Source organism: Diabrotica virgifera, chromosome 7 (assembly GCF_917563875.1).
Source record: "Diabrotica virgifera virgifera chromosome 7, PGI_DIABVI_V3a".
Lineage (NCBI taxonomy): Eukaryota > Metazoa > Arthropoda > Insecta > Coleoptera > Chrysomelidae > Diabrotica > Diabrotica virgifera.
Window position 1 is genome coordinate 147,935,781 of NC_065449.1, and position 26,936 is coordinate 147,962,716.

Consider the following 26,936-nt stretch of genomic DNA (forward strand, 5'->3'; position numbering starts at 1 on the left):
TAAACTTGTTTATTGGTTGGAGTTGGAGCAAGACATGGATAACTATATATAATTCAAGATTATGGGTGGTCCAAAATTATTAGGTCAGGTGTTGTCCCGCACATATTTGATTGCCATTTGATTGTCAACCAGACAGAAAACGAGCTTTTTCTCAGTCTGTGAGGAAAGCAGCCATTAAAAGGGTTAAACGACAGCTTCTTGAAGATGCCGCTTCTACATCTAAGTCTGTTCTAGATAATGATGATAAGAGGCAGTGTGATCCTAATTTCACAAACTTAGTTCAATCAGGACCTAATGAAACCAGCCAGCTTTACCTCAAAAACGGTATCTGAATAAAGGTATTCAGTGTAAATTTCAAAGGAGTATTACAGTCGGGTTGTCGCCATTGAAAATACATAATAAGGATGCATGAACTTCACCTATAAAAGACTTGAAACATTATTTGAAGATACAAAGAGTGAATCAGAAAGTTTAGGATTTGAATATGATAGTGAATGTATAATGGTAGTGATGACTATTGGTACAATGAAAGTGATTCTGTATCTTGTGATGAAGATGCGAAAGAAGAGGAAGCAAAACAATTTAAAAGTTTGTCTCTGAATTGTACAGTGATGAAGTTTCAATACAAATCTATACTAAATTTACAATCAAGATGCAGTAGAAATAAACAAACCAAGACACGTTAAATGCTACTAAGAGCACTCCCGAATCATAATTTACAGTGTATATACATTGTATATTCCAAATCATGATTTCAAAAGTTTATACATTGTAAATTATGATTAGGCAGTGCTCCTAGTAGCATTTAACGTGTCTTGGTTTATTTATTTCTACTGCATCTTGATTGTAAATTTAGAATAGATTGTATACATTTCATTTTATACGTTCTAGTTAATGGAAAATTTTTGTAAAACACAAACAATGCATCTAATTTTAACTCTAAAAAAGATAATAACAGGACACACATTTATGTCTCTTGGAGATGATTTCGCCATAAGCGAAAAAAAAATGCTTCGAGAATATTTGCAAAATATGTTCCATTAATTAGTAAATACTTAAGCTCTTGTATCATTAATCCCTAAGTTAGTTCAATTAAATTAAACTTACCCTTAGCATTTGAACTAAAGACGATTACAATGTGCTATACAGTCCCCAGAATAACCTAATCGCTTTGTTTTGAAAAACCCTCGTGAGTAATAGTACTTAGTTTTAAACCCTTTATGAAAATAGCAATTTCTAAAGATTTATAAATTTCACTTTGAAACTAAATAAACTGATTGTAGAACTATACAAGAATACAAATACTACTAGGTAATTTCCATTTAAATACGATTAAAATGTAATATACAAGTCCCGTAATACTCTAATAGCGTTTTTGTCGACTCGTAGCGTAGCCCGCTTGATTGTGGTCCATGACGTCAGACCAATAGATGGATGTTCAAGCGCCTACTAAGAAATTTGAATTTCATAGCATTTTCAAAGCCTCGTAATAAACGTATGGGTTAAAAATATGTTTTTTTTTGCATGCAAGCGTTTTAAGATCATGTTACCTTATGTTTTTTAATATCATTTTAATATTTAAAAATTTATGCAAGTTCCCTATTGGCAGGGATAATCACACTCATAAACTAAAGAGAAGAATCGTTTTTGGGTGGGAAATATATGGAAAACTGAGAGAAACTTTTCAAAGTGAGCTGCCCACATGCCTAAAGGGAAAGGTATTTGATCCTTGTGTCCTCCTAGTCTTGACATACGGAGCAGAAACACTTACAACAACAACAACGACTAACGAAAGCCTCGGCTACCAAACTGAGAGTCACACAGAGAAGAATGGAACGGTCCATGTTAGGAATAACTCTGCACGACAATGAAAAACGAAGAGATTAGGAGAAAACCCAAGGAGACTGACGTCATTGAAAGGTTGACCAGACTAAAATGGAGATGGGCAGGAGATGGGCAGGACACATAGCCAGAATGACAGATAGGCGATTTTAATATAATCCTGGAAAAAGTAGTAAGAACAGCACAAATTAGAACAGAACTACTGACAGTAAATGGTCCAAAATTACTACTAGCATACACCGATGGCATTGCCATTGTGGAAGATACAGCCACCAACGTGAAAGACACTTTCAATAAATTAGAGGTAGAGGCAAAAATCTGGCATAAGGGTCAATGAAGAGAAAACCAAATATATGTACATTAACCGACAATAGAGACGAGATAGAATAGGCAAAATGTTACAACAGACCCATATATAACTTTGAAAGAGTAGAACATTTTAAATATCTCGGAGCGACAATCGCTGCAGATAACGATATCACGGTATAGATAAAAAGGAGAATCATGGCAGCAAATACATGCGTGTATAGCCTCCACAAAACTATTAAATCTAAAAGCTCAACACGAACATAAAAATCAGGGTAAGACAGTGATTAGACCGGTGCTCATGTATGGGTGTGAGACGTGGATGCTGACAAAGGCAATAGCAAGAAAACTCCGGTGTTGTGAGAAAGAAACCATCAGAAGAATCTTTAAACCTTATCATGACCCGAATACTAACCAATACCGAACGAGAACAAATGCCGAGGTCAAACAGATGTATAGGGTTTCCGATATACTCGCAACAGAATAAATCCCAACGTCTAAGATGGGCAGGTCATATTGAAAGACCCCCTAATAATCGCCTTGTGAACCGCATTGACCATTCGAGTTGGAAGCGAGTTGTTCAACAATATTAACCTGGGGTATTATCTTTACATTCGACATTTTAGCATACACTGTTAGCCCGATCAGGAAACACAAAATTTTACGAAAACATCCAAAAAAATAAAGGAAAGATGAAAATTTGAGAATAGGTAGTTGAAATTGTTTATTATTATATAAGAAAAAGTTTACAATTCTACATCCCCTCCATTTTACAATAATTGGGAAATCCGGGGTCAAAAATATTTTCTCGGGGGTGAAAAAATATACGTTTAAAATAAGTCCGAAATTGTATAAAATGACTAATTCTAAGTAACTTTTGTTCTATAGAGTTTTTTCACTAAGTTAATACTTTTCGAGTTATTTGCGAGTGAATATGTTCATTTTTAACAAAAAAAAACATGTTTTTGGACGGATTTTCGCAGATAACTCTAAAAGTAAGTATTTTAGCGAAAAAAATATTCTTAGCAAAAATATACCTTATATAAAACTGAAAAAAATGGTATATGCATGAGGTCTGTAGATCCAGTAGAAGCAGAGTTGTAGCTAATGAAAAGTAGGTTCTTCTTCGTCAAATTCCAAATCGAATATTTCAATTTGAAATAACCCAAAAACGGAGCTTTTTTCGGGGAAAATTCATTAAAACTTGTTGAAAACGTTTAAAAAAAGGTTATTTTTGTTTTTTTTTTAAACTTCTAACATTAAAAGTGAGTTACGCTCAAAATATTGCTGGTCTTTTTTATTTTTTGCCAAAAAAAATCGCGAAAATCACCCCCTAATTAGCTTCCCAAATAAAACTAATCGTTACCGCTTCACAAGTTACTTTACTTATGTATTTTTTATATTAAGTTTCATCGGTTCAAAGTGCTCATTAAAAAAAATTGGGTTTAAAATAAAACATTTTTTTTAATATTGAAAAAAGATGAGTTTTTTATGGAATTAACTTAAAAATTATTTGTAATACCAAAAATCTCCAACAGTAATAAAATGTTCGTTTTGCTTTTCTGAATATTTTTGATATTTTGTTTTCTTGTTAGACAAAAATTGGTTATGCTATGGCTGTTTAAAATTTGCCTAAACTCGTGACTAGTTACTCGTTCAAGCCATTTTAACTACAGCTTTTTCAAAAATAAGCATTTTGAACGGATGAAACTTACAAATCATATAAATAATACGTAAGCAAAGTAACTTGTCAAGTGGTAATGATAAAATTTATTTGTGATGCTAATTAGAGGGTGATTTTCGCGATTTTTTTTACCAAAATATAAAAGGGACCAACAATATTTTGAGCGTAACTCACTTACTTTTAATGTTAAAAGTTTTTTTAAAAAACAAAAATAAACCTTTTTTTAAACACTTTGAAAAAGTTGAAACAAATTTTTCCCGAAAAAAGCTCCGTTTTTGGGTTATTTCAATTGAAATATTCGATTTGGAATTTGACGAAGAGGAACCTACTTTTCATTAGCTACAACTCTGATTCTACTGGGTCTACAGACCTTATGCATATACCATTGTTAACAATTTTTTATAAGTTATATTTTTGCTAAGAATATTTTTTTCGATAAAATACTTACTTTTTGAGTTATCTCCGAAAAACCGTCCAAAAACATGTTTTTTTTTTTGTTAAAAATGAACATATTCACTCGCAAATAACTCGAAAAGTATTGACTTAGCGAAAAAACTCTATAGAACAAAAGTTGTTTAGAATTAGTCATTTTATCCCATTCCGGTCTTATTTTGAATGTATATTTTTCACCTTCGAGAGGGGGCCTTCCCCTCCATTTTTGTAAAAGTCACTTACTCACTTAGTCACTTGAATACTGGCGTTAATTATGTACCGGTTAAATTATTAGCAACTCCGCTATGGATTACTCATAGAGTGTGCCGTTTTTGTTGGAGAAAACCATTACCTGAATTCTACTACATCCAGGATTTGCTATAGTAGGATTTACACACACAGCAGCCAATCAGCTTTACTGTGCCAAGAGGATATTCATTCCTATGGACTTTCAACGTTACTTTTAATAAGCTGTTGTCGTAAAAGCTGTGTTATTTACTGTTCATTACATATTTTGGATAATCTATATATTCTTACAGTGTAAACTTATTCGTATGCATACGAGCAAGTAAACTAGGTACATATTTTCGTGATAGATAGGGTTTTTAGGTCTTTGTTTTGTTTCATATAAGTAGTAGTTTTTTTCAATTAAATAAGTCTTGGTAAATAATCATTATAAATAATTACATCTTAAAATTTGATAGGAAATCGGGTTGTTAGAATTTGATAGGGAATAGGGTTGTTAAAATTTATGTCAAGGGTTTTTAGATAGGGAATATGTCAAATATAGTTTGTTTTTTAAATAGGATATAAAGAGTCACTGACCAACTCATTTATATAGACCTTTTTGCTATTCCAACGGACTTTGTTTTTGGATTTTGATATTAATACCTTTGCTTGGCACAGTGTGTAGTGGTTATTTGCTTGTTAGCGGCTCTTAGGTCCTGTTCGACCTTTACACCACCCACTACCACTGTTATTAAGTTTTTTGCGTTATATGTTAAATTACGTATTTTTTATGGGAAATAAGCCACAATTTTACTAAAAAATGAATTTATTAACGTTTCGAAGCCCAAATCGGGTTTCGTTGTCAAAATACAAAATACTATTAAAATAAAACAAACATGTTGTTGCTAAGTAAAAAAAATTCTTCTAATAATTTATTTAATCTGACTCATTTATATTGACAATTCAGATGTATATTATACATTTTAAAGTAGAAGAAAATGATATCGCCAATATTTATGAGTTGCGTTCCTGGGACGACTTTACTAAAAGATAGTTCATTCGATTACATGAAATCAATCCCAACTCAAGAATATCCGTCGCAAAAAAATCATAGCATGTGATCTGTCTTTAAAACGGATATTCTTGAGTTGGGATTGATTTCATGTAATCGAATGAACTATATTTTAGTAAAGTCGTCCCAGGAACGCAACTCATAAATATTGGCGATATCATTTTAAAGTCTTCTACTTTAAAATGTATAATATACATCTGAATTGCCAATATAAATGAGTCAGATTAAATAAATTATTAGAAGAATTTTTTTTACTTAGCAACAACATGTTTGTTTTATTTTAATAGTATTTTGTATTTTGACAACGAAACCCGATTTGGGCTTCGAAACGTTAATAAATTAATTTTTTAGTAAAATTGTGGCTTATTTCCCATAAAAAATACGTAATTATAAAAATGCCACAAGGAAATAGCTTCAGAACAACATATGTTAAATTGTTTATAAATATATAACATATTTTTTTATTAATATATTTGTTAGTAGTTTTATTTCAGTCTATATCACCAGTATATAATATAGCAAGACAATGTTAGTATTGAGTATTTTTGTATTTCAGGTCATTGTTTCAAGTGTCATTTATTTCCTGTTGTTCGTTACTTCAAAATCTCAACCATTGTTGAGTTGGCGCCCTTCTTATTCTCTCTTTTTAGTCCTTTGCATATCACTTTATTATTTCCATCGTTCTTATCTAGTTGTATTAAGTTTTTGTATTAACAGATCTCATTTTCTTCCTTACCTCTAAAGCCAGTTGCAAGCCATACGGATGCTGAGACTAAGGAAGATGAGGGAATTTTACAATTTATAATTCACGTCCCATCTGCTCAGCGCGGTAAAGTTCCAACGAGAATGGTTCCCTTCGTACTCCAATCGGAGTAAACATATAAATCAAAAATGAATAACCATTTTTAATTTCGTTCCAAAACGAAAATACAGACGCAACATATTCCAGTCCAATCAGAGAGTGCAGCAAGCACCTCTACCGGTTTCGAAACTTATTAGTCTATCATCAGGAGGCACATATGCTGCTCTCTCTGATCCAACCAAAACAAACCCCGGCGTACAGTCCCGGATTGCAACGAACGAAATGGCATAGATGCCCTAGCGGCAACTGCTACCAAAATACTAAGTTTTCACTCTAATGGCATATAAAGCAACATAATGTTACTCTACATCCCACCAGACTGAAAACAATGGGAACCTTCTCTGGTTACACCTCCGAGGCTTCTACAATTTGCAAGCCATACGGATGCTAGGGCATCTATGCCATTTCGTTCGTTGCAATCCGGGACTGTACGCCGGGGTTTGTTTTGGTTGGATCAGAGAGAGCAGCATATGTGCCTCCTGATGAGAGACTAATAAGTTTCGAAACCGGTAGAGGTGCTTGATGCACTCTCTGATTGGACTGGAATATGTTGCGGCTGTATTTTCGTTTTGCAACGAAATTAAAAATGGTTATTCAATTTTGATTTATATGTTTACTCCGATTGGAGTACGAAGGGAACCATTCTCGTTGGAACTTTACCGCGCTGAGCAGATAGGACGTAAATTATAAATTGTAAAATTCCCTCATCTTCCTTAGTCTCAGCATCCGTATGGCTTGCAAATAGGGAACTTGCATAATTTTTTTTATTACATAATAATGTTCAGTTTTGTTTAAAAATGAGATTTCCAAAATTTCACGCTTCAAGAACTCGTAATAACTTAGAAATACATATTTAAAGTCTTCTGCGGTATAAAATAGTTCAAACGACCCGTGACGTCACATAGTTTTACATTAGTTATGATTATGGTTATATTTCGCTGTGTCTAGGTACACGCTAACGTGTACGCAAATAAATTTACTTCATCAAGCCAGTGACGTCATCATTTAGCGTGCGCAGTGACTGTATATTTTGGTACAAGCTATTTTGATATGTTTAGTGTTTGTTTGATAGAAAAATATTTGTTAAAGGAGGGGAAGCAGAACTATTCAGACGTTTCAAACCTAATTGTAATAAATCAATGTATATATAAAAGTATATATTTAGGTTAGCAAAATAAATATATGTACCTATTTAGTTGACATAACACGTACAAAATATTGTTAAAATAATTTTTATACGTAAGTTAATTATTATAATCAACTATTCTAAATGGGAAATAAGCCACAATTTACCTAAAAAAATGATTTTATTAACATTTCGACGTCCAAATCGGATGTCATTGTCAAAATATAAAAATTAGTCAGATTAAATAAATTATTAGAAACATTTTTTACTAAGCAACAACATTTTAATAAAATCATTTTTTAGTTAAATTGTGGCTTAGTTCCCATTTAGATAGTTGATTACAAAAATGCCACAAGAAAATAGCTTCAGGTCTTCCTTTTATTTTAATTTTGGACGGTAATACTATTTTACTTATTGTTGTTCTGAAGCTATTTCCTTGTGGCATTTTTATAATTACGTATTTTTTATGGGAAATAAGCCACAATTTTACTAAAAAATGAATTTATTAACGTTTCGAAGCCCAAATCGGGTTTCGTTGTCAAAATACAAAATTTTGTATTTTGACAACGAAACCCGATTTGGACTTCGAAACGTTAATAAATTCATTTTTTAGTAAAATTGTGGCTTATTTCCCATAAAAAATACGTAATTATTTTACTTATAACTAAAAAAATACATATTAATTTATAGTCTCGTAACTTTTTCATAATGTTTTAAAATGTTGTTAAACTCATTAAAACAACTAAATAATTGTACATACTGCATAGTTAAATTAAAAACAAACCTAAACAAATAAAAAATAAGAAATCTCTTCACTAATCAATATTAAAATTAAAATGTAAACACAACGCGATTAAACAAATTCCAACACTCTGACACTCTAATTTTTTAATTTCCGTACACGTTAACGTGTACCTAGACACAGCGTTATATTTAGGTATATTCTTCTTCTTCTTCTTTAGTTTATTGGCCTCCACCTACTTGGGTATTTGGCCAGCTCGTTGTCGGAGAATAAAGGAAAAATATTTATATTCTAATGACATTTATCGTATGTCGTTGTAATAATATATACCAGTTTGTTGAGATTGGAGTTTGATACAGTTTTTGAAGAAAAGTAAAGAAGGTTTACTATTGAAAATAAAACCATTTTGTAAAAGTGCAAATTTTCTATGAATAGTTCAAACGATCAAAAACACTTTTAACGTCACATAACTGTATTTTTTACTGAAGTTTATAATGTCTAATTTTAAATTATATATATGTTACAGTTCAAGTTGATTATCCAGTTGGAGTTGACTCCAACTAGTTGGAGTCGACTCTAACGGCTGGTTTCAGTAAAAGTTGATTATAAATATAAAATGAAGATTTATATTCAACATTTACTAGTAAAAGTAGACTCCAACTAGGAAAAGTATACTCTTCCCAATGCCATTTAGTAAAAGTTGATTCTGATTCACACAACAGCCGATTCTAGAAATTAAATGTTACTGAATATGTTCAAATTAGTCTAGGCTGTATCGTCGCCCCCGTTAGGTAAATTACTCCGATTCGAATTTTTTGCACAAACTTACTCAAAAAGAGGTCCTTATAACAAATCTACTGGGTGCCAGGCAGTACATTGATCGATAAATTGTTTAAACAATTTTTTTAGACAAATTCACAAAAATAATTTTTTCACTTCGAACAATTTTTTTTAGATCATTTGGGTTAGTCTGAGCAAAAAAAAATATTTTGTGATTTTTCTCTAAAATTGATTGTTGTCGAGTTATACGCGATTTAAAATTTGAAAAATGCGAAAATAGCCATTTTCAAGGCTTAATAACTCGGTTAAAATCCATTATTTTATTATGAAAGTCAGAGAGTGACCTATATAACGATAATTCCTCTATAACGATCAAAATACTAAACATTGTTTGGTTCGTCATAAGGACAATGTATTAATTCTTTCTCTATACCGATATCGTTCTCTCTTTATAACGATAACTTTTCAATATTCGATGACATCACTTTTCAAGAAACAACTGATAACCATTTGCGTTTGGCAATAACTAAGATAACTAAACCGTGAGAATTTTACCAATTAAAGATAACACTTAATTGAAACACAGGGAATAACTGAAAAAGCTCTTGCGTAGGTGTAACTTGATACAAAGTGATTAGTGAGTGATTCATTTTGTGGCTCTAATTTAGCAAAAATTTGGTGGTTCAAATTTCAATCCGATATGCAGAAAGTTGAGTATTACACGCTTTTATCGTTCGGGCGGTGTGCCTTAACTGTTTTCACACAGATGTTGTCCTCTATTGACTATTGACGACTTCTAGTTTCAATTTCGGTTGTATCTCGGTCTGTGAACAGTCAAGATGTTTTCGAAAAAGCGTAGAGTACTCTCGGTTAAAGAAAAGTTATCGATAACTCGGGCAATAGAGAAAATTAACACAAGTTATTTAGTACAGTATGATTACTATTACAATAACGATTTTTCTCTCTCTCTCTCTGTATAACGATCTCTCCTTATAACGATGAAAATTCTCGGTCCCTTGCATATCGTTATAGAGAGAGAGGACTGTATTTTATTACTAAGTTTTATCTTTAATTATTAACAATGAGCGCTAAGTGCGTATTAGGCGGCCGTCAATGGTGAGTGCTAAAGAGATGCACCATTCCGGCCGTCCAATGGTGAATCTCACTCGCACTCACATTGACGGCCGCCTCAATACACGCTTAGCGCTCATTGTTGATAATTAAAAATAATATCTTATTAATGAAATAATGACAAAAATTTTTTCAGGATCTTATAGAGGTAGCTTTCATTTTTGATTTTTTTAGTTTCTGACTTTCATAATATATAATATCGTATGGCATTTTTGCCTTTCGGGCAGTTCCGGCGCCAATTATATCTTTAACCCTGTTTCAAGTAACTAGTGTCGATGTACACTAGCCCAGGGGGACCGACGGCTTAACGTGCTCTCCGAGGCACGGTGAGACGGCTCGTGTCATTATTGGAAATGAAAATGGTTTGTCTTTGGCAGGACCGCAAATAATGATATGTACCACCAGTGGTACATGTACCACAGATTGAGAACCGCTGCTTTACATAATATGAAATAGAGTAGATAAAAATTATTTTTGTGAATTTGGTTAACAAAAATTGGTTAAACAATTTTTCGACCGCGGTACCGCGTGACACCCTGTGTATTTGTTATAAGGATTGTTATACGGATGTATTTCTTTGAGTAAGTTTGTGCAAAATATCGAATCAGAATAATTTACCTAACGGGGGCGACGTTACAGGCTATACTAACAAGTAGATGAAACGGTCAAAACAAAGAAACGCACACTCATCAAAAATGCACTTGAGATTCTCGTATAATCAACATTTACTGAATCGATCCAGGAAGAGTCAACTCCAACTAGTAAAAGTTGATTTAAATTTTTAAAATCAACTTTTACTGCTCGTTTCAGTTGGAGTCGACTCCAACTAGTTGGAGTCAACTCTAACTGAGAATCAACTTGAACTGTAACATATACAATTGGTGTAGAATGTAAACGTACAACCCTGTGACGTCACGAGGCGTTTTGGGGTGGCTGGTATAAGTTGAATTTTTAGTCGTCTTTAGGGGCCAAACGAAAGACAAACAAAACTTTTTTATCTTTGATACAGGTTCTAAATTATGTTCTGTTGTGATTTATAACATTTTTTTCGAATTTAAAATTTTATGCAAGTTCCCTTTAGTAGAAGCCTCGGAGGTGTAACCAGAGAAGGTTCCCATTGTTTTCAGTCTGGTGGGATGTAGAGTAACATTATGTTGCTTTATATGCCATTAGAGTGAAAACTTAGTCTTTTAGTCTTTTTTTATTTTCTTATATAATAATAGACAATTTCAACTACCTATTCCCAAATTTCCATCCTTCCTTTATTTTTTTTGAGGTCAGATTGTTCTTTGATCGGGCTATGTATGGAAAGTTAATGGCAAATAAAACGACTAGCTTGCCGAGAGTGTTGGCGAGTGCAGTGAAAAGCAACGGTGCAGATGTGGAATATTTAATCTACGCAAGGTTATTATAACTTATATAAGCCCAGGGTAAGTTGACTAACGGTATTTGCAAACATTAATAAGCAACTGGTTACCAAGGGTTATCTATGCTTTTTCTCATGAGGATCTTTCAGTGTGTCACAGTTTTTCGATTTCTTTCTAACGCATTAAATTGTATGTGACAGAAAAAAATGCACGTCGGTGATTACATTTCGTCGGTTACATTTATAACATTTATTCTAGTTGTCAATAGATGGCGCCATAATCGAAAATAAAATAATTTGCGAGTTATATAATATATCTACGAATAAAATCTCAACAATTTATAAGACCATACAAATCAAAGAAAATACCATTTTATAAATGCAATAAACACAATTGATTTGATTTTATGCAAAATTGCAAATAAAATGTGACAACTGTCAGATTTAACTAAAATCTCATGTCACTAAAATGTATATTATCACGGACTTACCTTTTTTCTATCATTTGTGACGCACTGAAAAATGCTCATGAAAAGAAGCATATCAAAATGGTAATTTATAAAAGTGCTGTACATAGCTTACCTGTACAATCCCCAAAGAAGATTTTTTTTATTCAAAGCCAAATAATATAAAGCCGCGTCCATTGGGTCTTGATTAACTTGAAAAGAGGCTTTAGCAAGTACTTGAACACAAGTTTTTAGCAGGTTTAAGTTTCTTATCCACCATCCGACCCCAAGTTCCCTTAGATGAGGCCAAGTAGGTTCTCCTTTAGCATAGCTAGGAATTAAATTTAATAATTCTTCTTGGCTTTCTGAATGGAAGGCCCATGCTAAATTGTTGTTGCCAACACCTTGTTTTTGGAACTGTGTTCTTTGAGCCAACGGAAGACATCTGAAAATATAAATAAATTTATTTGACGTTTCGTCCTCCAGGTCGGAGAGGTTTGTAAAATACAGAATGTTTATAAAATAAATTAAATGTATCAATTTAGATTAAAATAAATATAATACCTTAGTAAATATCCATAATGCTTCATGGCTAGCAAAAATCTTAAACCACAATCATCCAAATTTTCAGTCATCAATTCTTCATTCTGTCCGATTAAATTTTCTTTAACCATAGCTGATTTTGCAGCGTCGATTGCGAATCTTTCAGCCAAGTCCGTATTGCATGTTGCCACAGTATCAGCCAGCGCCAAAAGATGCATTTGGTCCAAACTCGACAAACCTATTTCAAAGTAATCACTAAAATTATCTTTATTAATTAGAATTGTATAGGTTGAAAAGGTCTTAATTTTTTTAAGTCGAAAAACATTGAAGAGTGAACCAAAATTCAGTGTAACACAATGGCTAAAATGGCACATAATGATGAAAAACAAATCTTATTAAAAATACACATGGCAAATATTATTATTTGGTAAATTAAAAAACAGCTTATGTTTCATTTCGGCTCAGAGATGATCCACCATCCCCATACGTACACTTCCTGTCATAAAAAACTGGTACACTTTTTTTCCCAATGTAAACCTGTGTTCAGACTGGACACAATAATGGTTCGTGAATCACTTCGTTGTTGCCATCACAGATAACGGAATTGCACTAAATATAAATACAAAAAAATAACGTTCAAAAATGTATAAAGTTATTATCATTATTATATTATTTTTATCATTAACAACAAAAAACCGTATCTAATAAATTTAATAACCAAAGAGTGTTGAGTTTTTAAAATAACAAAATGTCTGGCTAAAATAAATTTGTTTGTTTTTAAAATAACAAAATGTCTGGCTAATTGGCTCGGCCAAGGCCATCAAATTCACTCAAAAAAAAAAAAAAGAGTGTTGAGTTACTATGAGTTTTGTTTTACACTTGACGAGAAACCAATCACACTTCTCGATTTGAAATTAAACATAATAATTTAATGTCATGTCTAGATTTATTATCTGTCATTATTTTTGTAGTGAAATTATGTTCATAAATTATAATAAACCACGAATCAATGTATGGGTACTTAATTGAGACTTGCGGTCTGTTGCACAGCTCTGCTTTTAGCTGGTTTGATATATTTTCGTTGAACTGGCAACGTTGCCCTAGAAATTAGAATGACACTTGTGACAAGATCAACTTACACAACTTGAAAAACACGATTTTCGGTTATAAGAATTGTACCAGTTTTTTATTACGCGAAGTGTACGTTTCTGTCAAAAACATAAGCTGTTTTTTATTTTTTCATTTTACTTATATTTTGAGTACACGGAATCAACTTTTGTTGGAATATTTCTTAGACGAATTGACGGAATGTGACTGCATATTGTAGAGTCTCTTTCGTCTTCTTTATTCGTCGTCTTCTTGCCTTATAAATTGTAAAAGGCAGAGATTAAGGATGTTACCAGAAAGTGGTTCCAAGAGTATTTTCAGATTTTTTTGTTTAGATCTGGGACTTCTCAGTTCTCCATAATTATTTGGATTTCTCTATTATTATTGTTTGATTAATTTTAAACCTATTATTATATAAATAACTTTTGGCTTTAACGGACACACCCTCAATTAGTCCGTTATATCTCGAGAGATATATGTCCGTTTTACTGCATCGAGAGTTTCTTTAAAAAAGGATATAAGCTAATAGGGGAGTGCAATTAGAACGAAAACATGCATTGTTTCGGAAAAATTCAAACAAGCTTATATTTTTCTAAAACTTTTTTTGTTAGTTTATATACATGTTAAAGTAAAAAGTTCAACTCGCGGATTTGGCCGCTAATTGTTTATTAATTGTTTAAACAATAACAATTGTTTTGTATTTGTTTTGTAAAATATCGTTAAATTCATCATTTTACTTTGATTAGATATGTTTCTATTTTGTTTTTGATTATACTGAATCCGAATATGGCATCGCAATTTGAAAATTCTTATACAGAAGCTCTTATACAGTATGTCTGCGTAGCTAGGAACCACATGAAAAACTTTTTTATTATCAATTTTACGAAAAAAAGTTATTCTTCATAAAATGCTCTAGATAGTCAAAAATCTAAAACTCAACCATCAGATATCAAATTTTATCAATTTTATACGAGTTATGTCAAAAATATGAATTTCGTTAAAGAGTAAAGTACCTTTATATTTCAGAATATCAAAAATGCTATTATGAAAAGTTGTTTGAAATTAAAAACTATGTTTAAATATACAATTACATTATTCTAATCGAAAAATTTTTTTCAATTTTTTCTCAAATTACGGATACTCATCATTTTATTACAATTGTGATAACTATTTTATTATCACTTATACGAAAAAAAGTTATTCTTAATTAAATGCTTTTTTAATTTTATACGAGGTATGTAAAAAATATGAATTTTTCTTAAGAGTTAAGTGCCTTTATTATTCACAATATTTTAATTAGAAGGATGTAATTGAACACTAAAACAAATTTTTTAATTACAAACAACTTTTCTTCATAACAATTTTCGATATTGTGAAATTTAACGATACTTTACTCTTGAGTGAAATTCATATTTTTTACATACCTCGTATAAAATTCATTAAATTTGATATTTGATAATTGCATCTTAGATTATATACAATGCAAAGTATTTTATAAAGAATAACTTTTTTTCGTAAAATTGATAATAAAAAAGTTATCAATAGGTTTCAAGTTACGCAGACATACTGTATAAGAACTAAAAAAATTTTTTTGCTGGACATTTATTATTGTTGAAGTTTATTATTAAATGTATTTCATGTAAGATTTACAGAAAAAAGTTTTGATCACTTTATATAAACATTTTTTTAGCTGGTAATTTTCGGTTTTTGTATTACATTTTTGTTATCTTTCTTAATTTTCTCAAAAATAAATAGGCTATTTCATTTCTAAAGTAAAATAATTTAGTGCATTTTAAAGATTACATCCTAAGCTTTAAAAAAGCTCTTATAAAACTGTAATAGATCTGTTCAAACTTAGTAATACCGTCTTAAAGTGGTGGTAATTCTATAAAACTACGAAGATTTCAAAAATTACATTTTTTAAGACGTCATATCATTTGAATTAAATTTTTGAGATTTTTTTTTTGAATGAAAAAACATTTAGTACGATGCTTGAAAGGTAAGTTGTGCAAAATTGAGGGTTTTATAAGAAAAATTGTATTAGTTACACATTTTTAAATCATTTTTAAACAAAATTTATGTATGGCTCACTTTCCGCCCCCACCGTACTTATGCCCATACATTTTATTTATTTTTATTATAACCGTAAGATAGCTTAATTATTCTTCTTTTAAGTTCAATTTGTAAAATTTCATTTGATCCATTAGTTAAAGAATTACATTAAAATATCTCAACCGTGCACTTTGCCGTACGCTAGTTTACAGTGCGCCAATGTTTGTGAGAAGGGTGACTTTAGCGTTATAAACAAAAAATTCTAGAAGATACAGATTTAATTTTAGAAAATTCTTTCTGTAAGGTTATTTTGTAAAATTTTCTGAATTTTTCAATGGTCAAGTCAGTTTTGTTCTAAAATTTATATTTTCGGAGTTATTTAAAAAAAAAACATCAAACTTCGTAGTTCATTTGTTTAATAAAAAATGAAGCACCCACTTCTCGAGTAGAACTTTTTGATATGTTGTTTATTAAACATTTCTTAATGAAATTACAAAAAGTTCTATCTTGTTTGATTTTTTCCGAAGTGAAAATCTATATGCACTCCCCTAAAAAATGATACCTTCTTGTAAAAAAAATTTCATTCATCGTTCAAAACTCCCAATAACTACTTATTTAGATTAAGTGTCAAAACAAACACGATCAGCATAAAACTTTGGAAAAAAGAATGCGACACTTCCGTATATGCTGCCTTTATACGCCTTTGTTCTTCATGCAAAAATAATGAACAGCTATATTATTATAAAGTAACTATATTTTTTAGGTATATAAAGGTGATATTCAAAAAATACTATAATAAGAAACTAATAAATGAATAAGAAAAGAAACGTATTTTAGAAATGTGTAAAAATATTTAAAATTTCTAACTGAGCGCTTTCGGCTTATAAAACCACCTTCAGAGCTATTCTACAATAAAATAACTTAATGTAACTAACTAATCTTAAATGTTACAATGTTTAAAATTACTTCAAAATCTATAAAGTACCACAACTAAAGAAGAATCCCTTTTTTATTGAAACATTTTTTTATAAAATTCTTGTTCCGAAGATAAAATATTGGGGTGGTTGCAAACAATTTAAAAATTGAAAAAACATCTAAAAAACGACACACTAGGACTTTACAAAAACACATTAAAACGTTTGATCACGATGTAGGTGCAAACACCCAACCATCTGAAGTCGAGGCGGCAGACATAGGGAAGAGAAGATGTGGGTTTCCTAAATGTCCCTTTAAAATGACACCTGACGTGCGTCATATACTAGGGCGGTCTGATAAGTACTTAGTCTTCAGAAGAAAAACAAAATTTTTGGAAAAGTGGTGATTTATTTCTGAACGTAGTCTCCTTTTAGCTCGATAAACTTGATCCAGCGATACTTTATTTCTTTAACCTTGTCTGAAAAATACATTCTCTCGAGGTCTGTAAAGTAGGCTTCCGTGGCGGTGATGAACTCCTTATTCGACTTACATTTCTGCCCGGCGAGTGACTTTTTCAAGTTTGGGAACAAAAAGAAGTCGTACAGACTCAAATCTGGAGAATACGGTGGATAGAACAGCAGTTAGTAGTCCAATTTAGCCATGGCGACGGCGGATGTATAAGCTGGCGCGTTGTCATCATAAATATAATACCAGAATAGATTAGGCCAGTCCGAAAAATAGCGTAACGCGGAACAGTTCGGGTCGGTGGTCTATCTATCTCTCTCTACCGGCGCTTAGCTTTCTCTCTCTAGCATATGATGGCTGCCGCCTCTGTGTAACTGTCGTTCCATTACTCCCACCTCTTGGTAGATACGCTCACACTCGCACGACAGACAAAGATAGCTAGACCACCTTACTTGATATCGGCGTTACACCCCGATGCATTGAGTGGCATATGACTAGCCAGATTTACTGTTGACATATCTCTGGTTGTCATAGTGGTAGAGTACTTTTTTTCTTCCCCAATTGGGGCTATTTTTCTGAAATTCGGCTTCGAATCGGCCCATTAATGCGGTACAGTAAAGTCCTGTGGCCCTTTTGCTCTTTTCCTGGAAGTGGATATACATCACACCTTGTGAGTCCCAGAAAATAGTGGCCATCACCTTTCCGGCCAACTGGATAGTCTTTGCCCTCTTCGAAGAACGTTGGCGAGGTGACATCCAATGTATCGACTGTTCCCTGGTCTTTGATGTGTACCAATGGAACCATGTTTCGTTGACGGTAATGAAACAACTTAGAAACTCATTTGGATTACGCTTTAACAGACACTACTCTGAAGTAGTCTCATGGTTGTGCTTATTGTCCCGATTGAGAAAATGCGACATCCATCGCGCCAATGGCTTTCTTATGCCCAAAATCTTATGCGAGATATGAGCAACGAGTTCTTTCTAGATGCCTGCTGTCTCAGCTATCTCGCGCACGTTCAGTAGGCGGTCCAACAATACGAGATCATTGATTTCTTTCACGTTATCCTCCTTGGTAGCCGTTTTCGAGGGACCTGGGGGTGACTTATAAACTTACTTGCGATCACGTTGAAACACGTTAAGAGCCAAACCAAACGGACCGCGCTGCAGCGCTACGCTGTGGATCCACACAGTGGCTGACGATGATTTACCGTGGATTCTTATGTAGAGTGGCCGTCGCACCCCACACGAGCGAGTGTAGCCGGCCACAGTCGCCGAGCGTCACTGCTAGTGGCGTCCACTAGTGGCAAACCCAATTCAAACGGACCACTGTTGTAGCCGCCACAGATGTTTACGAGAGATTATAGGGTGATCACCTAAAATGAATTTCGATTCGGAACGGTTTTTGATTGAAGTGCAAAACAGACCGGATATAATATGTGATACAAGAACCCGAGGGCATATTTATAGGTCATTAAAAGGAAAACCGTGGGACGTCATCTTTGAATTATTTGTTTCTGATTTTAAAGAAGGTCCTATCAAAAAGAATAAATCCCATAAGCAATGTTTTCTCTATTATTTATATTTACCTGCATTTTATTATACATTGGATACATTTGAACTGAGCAAAACAAATAGGTATTCACAATCTTGTTTGTTTATTTATGTTAAATAGTGGGGTCCTATTCTAGGTCAAAAAAGGTTTTATTGTTTGTTGTTGAAAACAAAACGATAATATATCAATCAAAAGGGGGTTGCAAGCTAACATATTTTTCACTTTCACTCGGTTGTTAGGTTGTATCAAACTATTTTACGTCTGTAGGATACCAGATGTACTGGTTGATTTCTTATGTGCTTCTTTCTGTGATATATTTGTTTTTGTCTGGTACTTCTTAATTCCATTTATGGAGTTTATTTAAGTATTAAAGTTATTTAAGTATGAAATTTTATAAAATATTTAAAACTATGGACATTACAAACAATGATTTTGACGAACACACTTTTTTAAAAAAATATTAGCTGATAAGTTTTTAATCATTTGAACAAACTTTTTTTTCTCACCCATTACATTACACGCCGCACCCTTCCAAACGATCCACTTCACAGCGTAGTCGCCGGCGTTAGAAAATCGCCTGTTTCAGCCACTTTGTGGATGAACAGAGTAGCGCTGCAGAGTGGTCCATCTGGTTTGGGCGTAAACCAATTTTTGACGGTCGCCATCGAAGGAGAAAAGTTACTGTATACAACATGCAAGCGTTTTTTGATTTCGCTTCGTGATTTCCCATCCAAAAGCAAGAGTCGAATCACCGACCGATATTGCTCTTTTTTCATTTTTCTAAAATCCTTAGAGACGCAAGCTTGTACCCGCGGTTAAAAGGTTAAAACAAAACTACGAGTCCGATTCGGTTGCGATTTTGACATAAACCGCCTACAAGAATATATTACACGATAGTAGATTTCCCTTTTGATAGTGGCGCCATCGGTCGGAGGGGCTAAGTACTTATCGGACCACGCACGTATAGGAAGTTATATTATTTACAAGAATACTAGATTTGTTGTAAAAGGTATATTTTAAAATACTCTAAATATGGGTCACATTAAGACAAAACGTTTTCAGATTAAGAAATCCATCATCAGTGTTTCTAAAAGTCCTAAAAATAAGTATAACCTAATAAATTGAGAAAAAAGTTAAAAAGTTGACAGCGGCTTAAAAAACAAGCGGCCATACTTACAAAAAATAGCATGCCTGAGCCACGGTTCTTAGACATTACTACGGTTGCCCAGATCGACTAACCAATGAACATTAAGGGTGCGATTACGTCACGAGTATAGTGTAATTTGAATCGTAATATGATTGTTTGCGAATCCTGAGAAAACTAATAAGTATTTTTGAAAAATTTAAACACAGAATGAAAGATTACGTTATTTCTGAGGGCCGAAAGTCCCTCAGAATAACCAAAAAGTTTTTTGAATGAAATATTTAAAATTAAAAATCACACTTCGCTTTTATTTTCAGCCCTTTATCTTATTAAAATAAACATTATAGAAGTTTTCTGGGACTTTCGGCCCTCGGTAATAATGTAGTCTTTCATTCTGCGTTTAAAATTTTCAAAAATATTTATTAGTTTTCTCAGGATTCGAAAAAAATGAATACATTTAAAACACATTGAGAATTTTGACATATGTCAAAATTTTGCATTTTGCTCCGTCCCCAATCGGTCTTTTATGTCTTTGGTGTATGGAAAATAGTCAAGAGTTAAGAAATAAAGATGTCTAGTGGATTATAATACCTAATTATGGAAAACTGTTGAAATTTATTCATCCATGCCATATTTACGGAAATCTAGGACTTCAATCTCCATTCTACACTGAAAATTTGTCGCTGAATTTCCATTAGTACTGGATTAATAGTTAATAAAATAGCTACTATTGAATACATACCATCCTTAGAGGTTAGCTAGGATTATGTGAAATAAAATTACTTGTATAATTTATTGTAAGAATGTAAATAATAGGTACCTAATAAATTTGGCCACACTACAGCCTATACTTCGTATTCTAAAATGTCATCAACATTATTATTACGTTAATACATAATGAAATTTTAACGTTTTAACCTACCTTATAAATATTATTCTTATTTTTAAGCTCCTACAATAGGTACGATGTACAACTTTCATGAATAATTCAAAATAAGTTTTTACGGGAAACTACACCAAATTTAAAATCCCAAAAATATAAAGTAAACTGGGATATATAAGATAAATAATAACACAAATAATACACATACATACACAATAATACACATTCAATGATCGAAAATCATTTAAAAATACGGGCTTGAGCCTGAGCCACCAAAATGTGTTGGTTAAAAACCCTTTAAATGTGAACAATTAGGTTATGTTACATGTTAATATAATAGTTTAAGGATGTTACAGATATGCCTGGATATTACCCAGGGTAACACAGGACTCTTCCCACGTGGTTGGAATTTTTTTTGTAGAATTAAAACCTCACATATTGGATTTCAATGGCCAACTGACAACTTAATACAAGAGCAACTCAGGAAGGACGTCAAGAACTGTCAATGTAACCTAGATGTTATATTGTTATTTCAGCCACAACGTTTATTTTAATATTTGAGATAAAAAACAGTATCAAGTTATTCGAACATAAATGAAAAATTTTTAAATTATCAATATTTGTAAATTACAAATCAAATAGAAAAATAAACTATTTACATTACCGGAAGTTATGCAGTCAACAATACCTATAGTTGTTATGTTGATCATATGATATCAATACACTTGGACAAATAATAAGAAAGGCCTTTTACGTATAGACGTCTAGGAAAACAAAATTGTATGTAATGTGTACATATTTATACAATTCTAAGAGTATTAATTGAAGGATAACTGTTTTGATGACTGATAATTTGCTTTGATGTGTAAAATGTAAGTAGACCCAACATAAATTGAATAAAGATGGAATATAATATAATATGATAATTAAAGAGAAACTGTTTTTGTATATGACTGAAAATGAGACTAAAAGTAGCTTGATGAAACTAAGTCCTCCAGAGACCTGACATCAAATTGCCTGAAAATGAAGTGATTGTAAAATATGGAGGGCGTTGGAGGGTATGAATGCTCTGACAAAGTATGTTATGATATTGCACCATGAAAGATGTGCGGTGTGTTATGTTATGATTGGAGAGTTATCTAATCGATAAGCTGTGAGATAAGACTAAGAAGAAGAGATTGGCTGGAATGAGAACCAATTATGAGAGATGTGGTGGTATATAGGATGTGGGAACGATAGGTGTGGGATTATATTATTTAACTTTGTGAAAAATGTAGCATAATATTGAAATTAAAAAAATGTGACTCTAAATTTAGTTACATAAATCTTACATGTAGACATAGTATACGTTTAAGGTATGATTCCGACAACGACTGCAGACGGCAGTTACATTTGTCACCATGATAGACGTCATTACTTTGCACTATTAATTTGTATAATTATTAGCAACTGACGTTCTGCCGGACAGCAGTTGCAGTCAGATGTCGGAATCAGTCCCAATTAATAGTGCAAGTAGTAACGTCTTCACGGCGACAACTTCAATTGACGTCTGCAGTTGCCGTCTGCAGTCGTTGTCGGAATCGTACCTTTAGACAGTCTTTAATATATTTCCCAATTTTTGGAATTTCAATTTTTCTGCAGTTTCCACAAAGTTAAGTAATTTTAATTTCCTATAGCTGACATATGTCAGCTGTCATTTTGAAGGGACATTTAGGAAACCCACATCAGGCTCCCTTCACTTTGTCTGCCGCTTCCACTCCAGATGGCTAGATGGTTGGTTGCTTGCACCTGTATCATGCTCAAACTGTTTTAATGCAACTGTTTAAATTTTTTGCAACCATCATCCAAGTTTTTAACTTCGGAGGAAGAATTTTATAAAAAATTGTTTCAATGATTTTTTTTTTCAAAAAAATGGGATCCCTCTTTAGTAGTCGTACTGTGAAGAGTTTAACATTGTAACATTTAAAATTAGGTACATTAAATTATTTTATTATATGATAGCACTGAAGATGGCTTTGTAAGCCGACGGCGGTCAATTAGGAATTAAATATTTTTACACACTTCTAAAATACTTTTTCTTTCCCATTCATTCATTTGTCATAAGTGTGTATATGAACTTACAGTGCGGTGGAATAAGTGTTGCCCCCCCTGTTAAATTGTTTATTTTATGAATATAAGCAAAACGCTCGGAGAGGTCAATTTTTAAACTAACCATAGTATATTATAGCATCAACGTTTCGAACTTTACGCGATCCCTCTTCAGGTGACAGCCATAACTTTGATTTTTTTAAATGGGAAAGAACATCATGTGATACCTCATTTAAAAGCTCTTAAAATAATGAGTTCAAAAATGTATAATACTTTATTCCTGTTTGAGAGCGTAGGCGCAAAATTTCGGTCAAATTCTTTCTAAATGCAATCATTTTTTTCGAATCCTGAAAAAACTAATAAATATTTTTGAAAAATTTAAACGCAGAATGAAATATTACAGTATTCTCGATGGTCCAAAGTCCCTGAGAACTCCTATAATGTTTATTTTAATAAGTCACAGTGGTGGAAAAAAGAGAAAATTTAGTGTGATTTTTAATTTCAAATATATCATTCAAAAGAAAAATTTTGTTTATTCTAAGGGACTATCAGCCCTCGGTAATAATCTAATCTTTCATTCTGCGTTTAAATTTTTCAAAAATACTTATTAGTTTTCTCAAAATTCGAAAAAAATAAATGCGTTTAAAAAGAGTTCAACCGAAATTTTGGGTTTGCGATCTCAAAAAGGATTAAAGTAATATACATTTTTGAAATCAGTATTTTAAAAGCTGTTAAATGAGGTGTCACATGATGTACTTTACCATTTAAAAAAATCAAAGTTATGCCTGTCACCTGAAGAGGGATCGCGGAAAGTTCGAAACGTTGATGCTATGATATACTATGATTAGTTTAAAAATCGACCTGTCCGAGCGTTTTGCTTATATTCTTAAAATAAACAAGTTAACAGGGGGGGGGCAACACTTATTCCACCGCACTGTATAATGTCTTTTTCAATTTTAAAATATTAACTTGCCTGGTAAATGAATGTGTGTTAAAAGTCTGGACAAGATCCTTCCTTGCTTTGGAGTAAAATGAGTAACACCCACATTTCTTTCTGATGGTCTACGCTGGTCCTCCTGATCTTCCAACAAGTTGTCCAAACTGTCTTCCATTGCAACATTGCTATCAAATAATTCATTGTAATCTTTCTTTTCTTCTTGGCTGACAGATGACTCTTTATCAGCGGCTAGAAGAGTCCACAGTGGCAGAGGTGGAATATTGTTGATTTCGTCATAGTCCAAGTTGATTTCACCGATGCTGGTCCTATGTTCTGGACTTCCCGGTGGGTAACTGACAGATAGAGTGCGACTACGTGTCCAACCTTGTATTTCTTCTGATGCGTCTTGGTTACCACCTATACATTTGACCAAATGGGCCAAAATAGCTTTTACCCACCTATAAACATTAAAAGTTGTATAAAATGTAATTAATGATAATAAAGACTAAGATAAAGATTAAGGTATTCAAAATAATTACGAAAATTTGAAGTACCTTATTTTTCCAGAATTGAGTAATTCCATAAGTTGTTTAGGATGATACTGTGGCAAAACGGGACAAGCTATGCGAGAAGCCTCGAATAATCCATAATCTGGCATATAATCTACATTTTGTTCCTTGTTTCTTTTCCTATCCAGAATTTGCAAATTTACAGAACTTATCCTTCCAAGAGTAGGTACAGCTGCTAGTTTTTTCTGATTCTCTTGGGTTAAAGTTCGAAAATCGACATCTCGTCCTAAGAAATAAATAGGTACATCACATTGAAAACTTACATAAATGGTATATAAAATACTATTAAACTAAATAAATACTTAACTAAAAAACTAGAATAATAAAAAATGATAACATGACACTTTCCTTTTATTAAAATTAAAAACTTCAACTACCAACAGTACTAATTAAGTCTTAAGTATTCAGTATTAAGTTTTGCCTTATTTTTACATCTTAAAAGGCATCAGAGGATGACCATACTTAATATTTTTTTTCAACTTTTCCAAATCTGCCTATAGACAGTCCATAGCTTGCTTGAGTATGTGGATGTGGGCCTTGTTACTGTCTTAAAAATTCTTAGTTTTGGTATTATCGATAGATGATTGGAATTATGACCAAAAATAGTACTCTACGATAAAAAAAAATTTCTGCAAAACTGAGAACCATCCTGAGGCACCTAAACTTTGACACAATATTTACATATGTTATAATGACGTTCGGAATGACGACTTAGTACGTTTTAGTGCATAGCACATACATATTTCAGGCATACGCATTTCAATACTGTTTAGTTTGCCGCATACCGTATTTTGATTTGTCTTGGTTTATTTGCAGCCAAACTTTTTGGCTTTAGCATCTGGTAATTAAATAGCTATAACCTAACTAACTAAAGCACAGATAACCATTATTGTGCTGTCATGTCAATGGATCTTCTTAACCCGCGCAAACCATAAATCGTCTACAATCAATGGAAAAAGAACTCTATTTTAGATGACAAATATTTATTTTATTTGTGTATATTAAAACTAAACTATTAACTATCTTAGCAATATTAGTGCAGGCCCTGGAAGTATTTGAGTATGGAAAAGCTGAGGACCGGCAACTATCTTCAGATTCTTTTACCTGAGACCTTGAACAATGAAAAACTGAATCTTGCCGGAAGGTACGATGGTGCCGTGTTACCCCCTCCCTCCCCATATGCTAAGGGCAGATAAAAAGCGATTTTTCGCAAAACAAAAGATTTTTGTATTTTTTGTGTAATTCTCAAGCAAAAAATGTGCTTACAAGTTTTTACAAGGACTTTATATCAATCAGTCAGTCACAACATAACTACTATATCAAGAAGAATAAATATTTAAAGACCGTAAGTCCATAAAATATCAATAACGAAGAAAAATTAGTTCAGTAGCTGTTGAGACGTAATTTAAGTACTGAAATAAAAAGATGGGATTAAGGTAAGCTAATTATAGCCTCCTTTCAACATCATAGGTGTGTTCATAAACGCGGGTAAACTTAAAAAAAAATCGAAAATTTGCAAATTTTGAACCCGAATAACTTGTGATTAAAAAATAAAATAACAATTCTGCTTTCAGCATTTGAAAGTTCAAGTCAAATAACACCGGTTTTGATTTATTTTTTTTTATTGTTAAACAAAGCTATAAACAAACCGTGTTAGAGCATTTTGTCGCATGTCCGCACCGCGCCAAGGATTAAAACCGAACGGAACCGACTACATAGGACTTCCTTGGCGCGGTCCGGACATGCGACAAAACGCTCAAACACTGTTTGTTTATAACTTTGTTTAGCAATAAAAAATTAATTTTTTAGCAATGCAAATAATCAAAACCGGTATAATTTGACTTGAATTTTCAAATGCTGCAAGCAGAATTGCTATTTTATTTTTTAATCAAAAGTTTTTTTAAAAGTTTTACCGTGTTTATCTCGAAAACTATGCATTTTACGAAAAAACTTGTAAGAACATTTTTTGCTTAGAATTACTCAAAAAAAAATGTTTTGTTTTGCGAAAAATCGCTTTTTATCTGCCCTTAACATAGGAGGAGGAAGGGGGTAACAAGGCACCATCGCACCTTCCGGCAAGATTCAGTTTTTCAGTGTTCAAGGTCTCAAGAATCCGAACATAGTTGCCGGTTCTCAGTAGTGCAGTAACTGAAGGTTTTCACCTCCGATTTCGTTGAACCTCCATCGATTTTTATGAAAATTGGTGAGTAGTTAGATGAGACCTCAAGGAACAAAGGTGACATGATGCCAACTTGCGCTTTTATCCTGGGGTTGGGTACCATCCCTTATCGGGGGTGAAAATTATTTTGTCAAAAATAACCCTTGAAATCGATAGAGGAACAAATTATAAGTAATTTTTTATATCTAGTTATTAAAATAAGTGAATACTTTTGAGTTATTAAAGATCAAGGATTTTAATTTTTCGTGAAAAAATGCATGTTTTTATGTGGTTTTTCATAAATAACTCAAAAACTATAAATTTTTACAAAAAAGGTATTATTACCAAAATTGAAGATAATAAACAATTTAATACACTCCTTGCTTGAAAAATCATATAGTATTAAATCAAAATGGGTTATAGACAATTAAATGTATATTTTTCGGTGTGCACTCAAATCTAAGTATTTAAGCTTAAATAACGGGAAAACGGTGCATTTTATAA

The 26,936-nt window shown here is 32.4% G+C and overlaps 1 protein-coding gene across 4 annotated transcripts in view; it reads right to left on the reverse strand.

Moving 5' to 3' along the window:
* The window catches only part of LOC114335387 (dmX-like protein 2), a 257,436-nt gene that overhangs the window by 119,383 nt on the left and 111,117 nt on the right, over positions 1-26,936 (reverse strand). For all 4 annotated transcript variants that reach the window (XM_050656400.1, XM_050656403.1, XM_050656401.1 and 1 more), the window contains 4 exons: positions 24,260-24,500; positions 23,742-24,163; positions 12,582-12,798; positions 12,154-12,462 (listed from right to left, as the gene is read on the reverse strand). In XM_050656400.1, coding sequence (XP_050512357.1) covers positions 12,154-12,462; positions 12,582-12,798; positions 23,742-24,163; positions 24,260-24,500 — 1,189 coding nt within the window. The remainder of the gene's footprint in view (positions 1-12,153; positions 12,463-12,581; positions 12,799-23,741; positions 24,164-24,259; positions 24,501-26,936) is intronic.